General features: G+C 41.0%; 2 protein-coding genes across 2 annotated transcripts; both read right to left on the bottom strand.

Moving 5' to 3' along the window:
- Nucleotides 1-923: 923 nt before the first annotated feature.
- gpaa1 (glycosylphosphatidylinositol anchor attachment 1) lies at nt 924-5,750 on the bottom strand. The gene is made up of 13 exons (XM_074688728.1): nt 5,658-5,750; nt 5,180-5,293; nt 4,924-5,103; nt 4,490-4,601; nt 4,206-4,353; nt 4,023-4,124; nt 3,708-3,904; nt 3,425-3,621; nt 3,159-3,312; nt 2,941-3,012; nt 2,651-2,847; nt 2,014-2,184; nt 924-1,919 (listed from the first exon to the last, which is right to left on the bottom strand). The coding sequence occupies exons 2-13, from the start codon at nt 5,251-5,253 to the stop codon at nt 1,676-1,678; spliced, it is 1,848 nt and encodes a 615-aa protein (XP_074544829.1). The 5' UTR covers nt 5,254-5,293; nt 5,658-5,750; the 3' UTR covers nt 924-1,675.
- A 696-nt stretch (nt 5,751-6,446) lies between these two features.
- Nucleotides 6,447-8,382, bottom strand: exosc4 (exosome component 4). Its single transcript, XM_074689182.1, has 3 exons — nt 8,155-8,382; nt 7,117-7,323; nt 6,447-7,018 (listed from the first exon to the last, which is right to left on the bottom strand). Exons 1-3 carry the CDS (start codon nt 8,323-8,325, stop codon nt 6,659-6,661), a joined length of 738 nt encoding a protein of 245 aa, XP_074545283.1. The 5' UTR covers nt 8,326-8,382; the 3' UTR covers nt 6,447-6,658.
- Between the last annotated feature and the right edge of the window lie 211 nt (nt 8,383-8,593).

The raw sequence follows: 8,593 nt of genomic DNA, 5'->3' as shown, positions 1-8,593 counted from the left end.
TATCTATTATGTACATTCTGTTCATTTTTTTCATTATAAAACACAACAGTTATGTGTTTGAACGTTCCACAAGTTAAATTTCTGGCAAGTCCAGTTGTGCTTCACCGAATTAGAAAGCCACTGTCTCTCTGCTGAAACCGAGCCCCTATTGGGCAGTTGTACTTTAAGTCCCGCCCCGAGCAAAGCAAATAGCCAATCATAGTTTAGGATGTTGGGGCGGTCACTTGGAGTGATTATCAGATTTAAGGGGTGGGACCATAGACTGTATGGGTGGGACGTGTTTCGCCCATAGACTGTAAAAAAATATATGTATATACAGTCTATGGTTTCGCCTACGAACTGTATGGTTTCAATCTTGATCTTTTAAATGTTTTTTTTTTGTTTTGTTTTGTTTTAATTCAGAGTCAAACGGGCGTAAAGTTTTAAGGACACTATGAGAACAGTCAAAAATTGAGCACAATTTCCTTGAAACCACTAAAAACGGGTCACAGTTTGCCGGTGAACAATGTTAAATGCTGCGAGATGTCCTGTTTGCAGGTTAACATTCACGTTGCTCCGGTGAAGTAGTTACCTGCCGGTTTTACCAGACACCGCCTACATACCACGAAATATCCTCTTTCTAGATTAGATTCAAGACCAAGATTCATATCCGCACTTGGCTGCAAAACGTTATTCTGTGCTTGTTTCCACTCATTTAGAGCATTAGAAACCAGGACGTGACTTCTCACTTAGAAACATGGTAAGTTTTATATTTATCGTATAAAATCAGCCAAGAAGCAAGAGATTCATCCACCCAACAGAAAATTCCAGAGAGCTCAAACTTCACTGAATGATATATGTCCTCTCCACAATGCTGAGGTAAAAGGCATTGAGTAAAATTCAACTTCAAGGACAAAAGCAAAAGAAAAGCAGAATCTTGTTGCTTTTTTTATTTCGCCATAATAAATATGAAATAAACAAGTTTCAAATCAAGTTAACAAAACAAGTATAAAAATATTAGACGTAGTGATGGCTTGTTCAAAGTACATCTTAATGGACACACGCTACAAAACAAAACAAAGAGTTCCTTTCATACAGTAGCCTGTAAATTTAACATCATCCAACCAACAAAAGATAAAAATGAAGCAGTGCAGTCATTTTCTTTATGTACCACAAAGAAATTCATAAATAAATCCCAAACCAAAACCTTTAACAGAGAGCAACCCAACCATTTCATTTATAGTGACTTAAGATCAGTGACTAAGCAAGAACTGCAGTTCTTGCAATCATTTATGTTTGCCTTCATATCAAAACTAAGAGCGCATTAGTTTTTTTGATGTAAAATATGACCTACCTTTATGTAAGGAAGCCATCTGAGATCTTGGCATTAAAAATAATTGCAAGTAAGGCCTTTCACAGCTTCCACACAAAACCGCCCACTCTGCTCAGTCTGTCAACAACCGCATTTTTTCCTCCAAAACATTCAGACGAAAACTACTTTTACTGATTTCGAGAAACCAGCAAAGTGTCCCAAAAAGGCATCACAGCATTCCTTCCACTTCAGCTACAGGCAGTCCTTCTCTCGTTCAATCTCTGCAGCAGATTCAGCTGTCTGTCACATTTCCCCCCATCCCCTCGTCCTGTAAAGACAAACCTGAGAACACCTCAGAGGCTCTTTATCCTTTGTGACTCACATTTACTTCCAGAAGAGAATGTTCCAGAAAAGCAGCCAGCAGGGATAGACTAGCAGGGCTATGAGAGGATATACCAGAGAGCCATACAGGTAGTGATCCAGGATGCCCTGAGAGATGACTGACAGGTAAAGCAACCAGCCATCCTGGAAGCTGACGGGCACTTCCACCAGCTCTTGGAAGAAGAAGACGGAAAAGAGGAGTGTGAAGGCCGGGCTGAGGACGACCAGGATGAAGGCTGAAAGGACCCTAAAGTGAAAAGAAGAGGTTATGATTTAACTTAACTGATAAACAGCAGGAAGAGGCTGCGGTATGTGCGTGTGTGTGTGTGCTGGTGGATTACTTTGGTACATGGGGTGTGATGAATGCAGCTACAGGCACCAGGGTAAGAGCCAGGATGTAGCCCAGGGAGAAGTTGATGAGGGCAGTGCAGCCGAGTAAAACAGCCAGGTAGAGGAGAGCTGCAAGCTTCAGGATTTTCCAGCCCTGCTCTGTCCCTTCACCTGACAGGAGCCTTTGAGAAAACAGAGAGACAAAAAAATCACCCTCCTGCCATGAGTTTTCTCTAAATCCCCACCAGCTGGTATGCATATATTCAGCAAGCTGTGAGCTGGATTATGTTCTCATGCAGAAGTGACGAGTATGAGCTTGCAAAGTTATGTAAAAGGTTATGAACTTCTGAAATATACTCTATATACGCCAGAGCGGTTGAAATTCTGAATACTAAAATAGTAGAAAATGTGACTGTGCATGAGTACTTCATAGTCAGGTACATTTTCTCCTTTAATAAATTTTAAAAAGCATCTTTTGGATAAACTGTAAAACCTCAGTGTTACCACAAGTGGTGCATTAATTCTTCCTTCCAGCCCAAAATACCCACACAGACCAGTAAACATGAAAGATATATGGAAATAAACACTGAAAATAAAATATACAGATAAAAGAACTGACACAGAGAGTTGCATGCGAAAAAAAAATACCTATGTGTGTTGTGCGGCAAAGCCAGTCCTGCAGTGTACACTGCTATGGCTGTCAAGACCACAGCCTCTGTCTCTGACACAGGGAAATGTTCCACAGCCATCTCCTGAAAGCGAATGGGCAGGGTGTACAGAGCTACACCAGTCAGGTGGCTGATCACCAGAGGAGTCAACACCGACAGAACTCCTGGACTTGATTCCTGAGAGGGAGAAAGTAATAACATAGAGTGGTGATTTTCTGCTCTTGAGTAACTTTTTTTTTAGTCCTGGATGTCTCAATGTTTGAGTCTCACCTCTTCGGTGTCAGTGATCCCATCCTCTGCTCTTGGAGGTGGAGTTGAGAGTTGCACCCATAGATCTAAGGCCTGTTTGACTGTTAAGGACAAATCTGATCTATTATACTGTTTATATTACGCTTCTTACATGAAATCACAAACCAGAGAAGTGTTATGGGAACATGTGCAAATACAGTAAAGTCTTCTTGTTTTTAATATGAGAAGCAAAAGGATACACGGAGCAGCAAGATGACGGCAAGGAGGCCAAATGCTGGCATGTAGTAACCAATGGAGACAAAATGAGAGAGGGATGGCATGAGGTAGAAAAAGTAGGACTGGTGCAAGCGCTCCAGGAGGTTGTTCAGCTTACGATACATTCCCTCCAGGAGTCTAGGGAAAATAACATAACCAGTAATCATAAGTAATTAAGTGTTATAATGGTGAGATCAGCATCAGTTTTAAAAAATACAAATTAAAAAAATAAATATATTGCTGCTCTGACCTGGCAACAGTGGTGGCGTCAGTCTTGTACTGACGGAAGCTGTTGATGCCCTTGATTGTGGCGGCCTCAATGTGATAACGCAGAAAAAGGCCATGATCCCCCCAAGGCCGCCCACTGGCCTGCTTCATCACCATCAGCATCATCGTCTGGACTGCGTGGCTGTAACCTGACACACTGTCCCAGTCGTTCCTCTGCAGCTGTAAAAACATCCAGAGAGAAAGATTAAGAGAAGTGTCCTCGGTACTGAACTGTCTCTCAACATCCAGTCTTCACATGCTTTTACCTTGCCCTGAATGGTGCAGAGGACTCCAATCTTCTGGCAGAAGGCATAGAAGAGGTTGGCTAAATCCAGATTGGGAAGCTGACCATTGAGTCCTTCCAGTACCAGGTCCAAACTGGTGATGACATCACTGCTGAGCTCCAGGGACAGAGCTGCTTGGATAGATCCACCACGGCCCTGAAGTGGAGACCAGTCCATACCTGGATGCGACAAAACAAAGCAGAGATAAAGTCATCTAAGGAAAGCAAGCATGTATTCGATGAATGGTTCCATCACTGAGTTTTTTCTTTTAAAGTCTGGGTGAATGCCAGTGATTACCTGTAGTGTTGGTGTGGTGGTACCCTTCAAGCCAGGCCTGCATACCAATCAGATCGTGTTCATTGACAAGGAAGATGATGTCCTTGGCCCAGTAAATCTGACCTATTAAAAAAAAAGCATTTATTGAAAATGAAAAGCCACTTCAGTGTTGGTTTAAACACGGGATGCAGGTTGTGTACTTACTTCTGAAGTACTGTGCCAGGCCCAGCAGCAGCCCCACAGCCTGGTTGTTGTTATCCCCTTGGGTGCAGGGGGCACTGAGCACCAAGGCTTCAGTCCGTGGAGCTCTGGGTGCCCGAAGAATCCCGTACACATTTGTTCCCTTTACTATCTGAAGAAAAGGATACAGTATGACAAAACTGAGCATTGAAATATTCAAAAAACAAGCAAGTCTCCATTTAGGATCAGGTAGGAGCATACAAATATCTTTGATCCGAAAATTGGTTTAGTTTTAATCACAAACTTACATATCTCTCCTTGTTTTCATCAGGGAAGGGTAGAGTGCGAGAGAATCTCTGGGTAAACACCTCCAGCCCTCGATCCTTCATGGTCTTCACCAGCCAATCTACTGGCATTCCACTGCAGATGAAACAATTGATTATATTAGACTAGTAGAATACATGAATAAATGTTATGGTATTGAAAAAAATCAATTTTTTGAAATCCTGTCAAACTCAAAGATTTTAATAAGAAAGTACCAGCATTGTGTATTTAAAATTTGTTAAATAAAGTTGTTTGAAAGCACTCAAATACCTGTTTTACAACCAATCTACCAAAAAAAATCTAAATCAAAATAATTAATCTAAAAAACGTGCTTGTTGAAATTACTCACTGAGTACAGCAGCCCTTTGTAAATCGATGTTTATGACAAAACCAACATTAATAATCAGACATTGCTCACCCTGCTTTTTTCTTATGAGCAGAAAACTCTCTGCCAGTGGCCAGTGCCCTCTCCCCTGCTGGAAAGCGCTCCTCCACCATCGTCGACCCCATGGCATTCTCTGACATGTATGTCCGCAAAGTGAACGGCTCAAAGGCTAACCCCATGAACCAGGCCACACCCGCCATGTAGCAGACCACACTAAGATGAAGGAATGAAAGTTAGTGACAGAAATAATTCATTTCAGACTCTTAATTCTAAGCGACTGTTTACTAACCAGATTGGAGCATTGAGGCGGGTCAGCAGGCTGATCAAAGCCCGCCTTCTGTTTGGGTCAGACAGCAGTCCCATGTTGTTATCCCTTGTAACGCTATGACGCCTTACACTGGACCTTGAAAGAAGCACATGCAATGTTAACGATAACTATCAAATACACGTAAAATACTTGATTTCAGATTATCCGGTAAGACAGTTGCAACTGAAAAGCATGTGTTTTGATAAGTAGGATTTTCATAGCATGTGAGATATATTTTGAGGATTTTTCTCTGCAGCTCGGGCTCACAAATCGTCTTTCTACCACCCTTTGTCATTACATTTATTGACAGCTGTGGTTAGCCGGTTGCTAACTAGCTGCCCAGCTTAGAGGGATGGTGAAACGCGTTGAACCGTCGCCTTATATTAACAGAGGTCGTCAATACAATTCTTACTCTTTATTCTTTGTTGCTGAAAAATATTTAATGATATCTAAGACATACCTTTGATTTTCCAGTGTACAGCGGCTAACATCCACCTGCAGAGGTGGAGCTCCTGATGCAGCTGGTGATCAAATTTCCTTGTTTCTACGGGAACGTTAATGCAGCGGACGGACTTCCGGTAAGCATAGAATATTGTATTATGTATTTGTATGTTCATTTATTACATTATTATTCATCATGATTAGCTAAAACAGGAAAAAAACATGTGAAATATAAAATAAGTTTTGTTTTAGACTTTTTTTGTCAGTTTTCTATCAAGTGAAGTTATTAGGTTATTCAGTTTTTAAAAGTTGATCTGCTTACTGATTTCGCCCCCTTCCTGATTTTGTTTTTAGGGCTGTGCTTGTTTTCCAGTCATTTCTTTCTTTTTCTTCCTAAGGACGTGTTCAATTTAATTTCCTTTTCAAATAAATTTGCTATAACAAACCGCACGTGAGTGATATTCATTATATCAAAAGTAACATTTCAGAGTCAAAGCAGTTCTGTTGTGGGATCTACTTTCAAAACAGTCATATTCAACTGAGGTTCTGAAAAGACAAGCAGTGTTTCAACTTTATCTGTTGCTTTTTGTCCTCACACTTTTGAAGGTGATCGCTTAATTCTTTTTTGTTCATTTACTTTTTTTGTTAAAAAGTAAGCTAGGCTTTTATTAGAACAGTACTTTTGCCTGTGCCTGTTAAGTCACCTCCCAGTACATGACTGTTGACTTGTGAAAGTGTTTGTACCATAAATGCATTGTTTATAAGGTGACTGAAAAAAATGCTACTACTACTGCAAAAAAAAATCCCCTGGATAAAAGGAAATAACCATTAACATAATTAAATCAACAAGCACACCACACACAAATAATACAAGTCTTACAAATTTATTATTTTCATTACATATATCTTCCAAAAGTATCTTGTACATAAAAAAAACTTTCACTACATAATTTCCTCATCATCCCTTCTCTATCAGTCCAATAACACTTTGAGGTCAGTTGTCCTCCATCCTTTCGTGCGTCACTCTCCAGACTGCACAGAACTTTCTTGGAGATGTTGTCGCACCACCTCATCCAGCACCTTGCTCACACCTTTGCAAGCTGTCATGGCAGCTTCAATCAGTGTCTCTAAGTGGTCCTGATGCAGTCTGGCATCCATCTGCAGCAGTGCTATCTGTCCGCCTCGGGGCAGCAGCGCTAAGGCCAGGGAGCTCACTCCTCCACTTTCCTCTGCGTAGCAAAGGTCAGCAAGGGGGGTCTCATCCACAAATCCAACTGTACAGGCGCACACATAGTCCCGCATGGGAATGCCAGCGTCAATCACAGCCAGAGTGGCAGCATTCACACACACACTGTAGTTCCCTCCATCTGACTGCAAAATCTGTTTGGAGAGAAATGTCTGATTTTAGTTTTCCTTCTTACAAAGTAACTCAGAGTTTACCTGCACATAAAACCCATCTTTTGCTGTAAGACAGTTACCTTAACATAGATGTCTATCTGTGAGCGTGGGTACAGCTGGGTCATCACAGCAGCTTCAAATGTCTGCTTTAGATGGAGGCTCATCTCAGTAGACTTGCGATCCCCGTGGGGTCTCCTCTTTCTCTCTGCTGTACTGAATGTGGCCATGCTGTACTGACAGTTGATGACAGCTCGGTCATGACGAGTCCGGCTGCGTGAAGCTCGCATCTAGGGGGACAACAAGCATGTTATCTCAAAATATCTTACCTGTTTAATTCTATCCATTAAGACTTTTTACACTTGCTGGTGTAGGGACAGTTCTTATAATCTTACACCGGAAGACTTTCAGTAAAAATGTTATAACACCCCAAAACAGTTCATTAAAACACACAGGCAGTTAATAATAACTCATAGTTATTGTTTGCCACAAAAAAAGAGGCATTTATTGCCTGTATTCATTTTTTTCCAAGTACATTGATGGCGAATTAAAATGCATGTTGAGAAATGTCCCTATTATTAAGCCCAGAAATGTGTCAAATGTGAGGAGGGATTTAACACCATTGAAATCTGTTTTGATTCTCACACAGTATTGAATTGGGATTTTAATTGAATATGTATTTTAAAAGAAGCTAGTCTCTAACAAGCTTTGCTGAACGTAAGGGACAAATTAAGCATTTAAGAGCGGTAGAACTGATTTATGAAAGCATGCGGTTATAGATGTAGTATTGTTTTTAACAGTCCTGAACATGTCAGCCACTTTGTATATAACATGAAATCCTCATTTGTTTGCTTTGGTGTTCATTTCTTAACAGTGGACTTATTTTACAGCCTGTTGAACCCTCGGAGGGATACAGTGTGTTAATGTTTCAAACACTGGACAATCCAAACCAACATTAAATGTAATTGTAAACTATTTGGATGAACAGTGATACTCAAGCTAAAACACTCTAAGCAGTGTATTTCGCTACCAACAGCTAAGTAATGATGTCAACGTTTACAGTGAATAAACGCTCTTGCTACACACATGCTGTCGTTCCCTCCTCTGTTTACGTTGCTTACTTCATGTGGACCGTAAACCACGGCCAGAGCTTTGGTGTTCCCCTGCTCCAAATACGCGGAGCCATCAGCCTGAGCGAACACCCCCATGCGGGCTTGCACCTTCCGCAGTTCGGTGGCTTTTCTTCCATCTAGACGGTACCCCTGGTCAGAGAGAAGCTCCAAGCCCGCCATGTTTCCGCAACTCCGACTGAGCGGCAACGGAACAACACACGTGTCTTCCGCCGTACTACATTACCCACAAAGCAATTCGCTAGAAGAAGTACGGCAAGCTATAAGTCGCCAGAAATTTACATTGTAAAAGGTATCTCTAATCGTGTATTTAGTTTTTTTTTTTTTTTTTTTTTTATTGAAACAAAAAATCGAGAGAAATTAAAATCAGAAAACAAAACAGATAATCCAGCTTCATTGAATAACTTACAGCTGTCATAAATGTTACATG

This window comes from Halichoeres trimaculatus, unplaced genomic scaffold (assembly GCF_033239565.1).
Source record: "Halichoeres trimaculatus isolate MK-OKI-2021-1 unplaced genomic scaffold, fHalTri1.1 fHalTri1_scaffold_15, whole genome shotgun sequence".
Classification (NCBI taxonomy): Eukaryota; Metazoa; Chordata; class Actinopteri; order Labriformes; family Labridae; genus Halichoeres; species Halichoeres trimaculatus.
Note: the sequence above shows the minus strand (reverse complement) of the source record. Positions and strands in the feature narration are given on the sequence as shown.

Bases quoted from the DNA above. Each gene is read 5' to 3' on its own strand.
- exosc4 (XM_074689182.1), bottom strand. From the start codon at position 8,325: ATGGCGGGCTTGGAGCTTCTCTCTGACCAGGGGTACCGTCTAGATGGA. The intron at 7,324-8,154 runs GTAAGCAACGTA...TTGTCCCCCTAG, and splicing joins TGGTTTACGGTCCACATGAA to ATGCGAGCTTCACGCAGCCG. The intron at 7,019-7,116 runs GTAACTGTCTTA...CTCTCCAAACAG, and splicing joins AGATAGACATCTATGTTAAG to ATTTTGCAGTCAGATGGAGG.
- gpaa1 (XM_074688728.1), bottom strand. From the start codon at position 5,253: ATGGGACTGCTGTCTGACCCAAACAGAAGGCGGGCTTTGATCAGCCTG. The intron at 2,848-2,940 runs GTGAGACTCAAA...TCTCCCTCTCAG, and splicing joins GGATCACTGACACCGAAGAG to GAATCAAGTCCAGGAGTTCT. The intron at 1,920-2,013 runs GTAATCCACCAG...TTTTCACTTTAG, and splicing joins ATCACACCCCATGTACCAAA to GGTCCTTTCAGCCTTCATCC.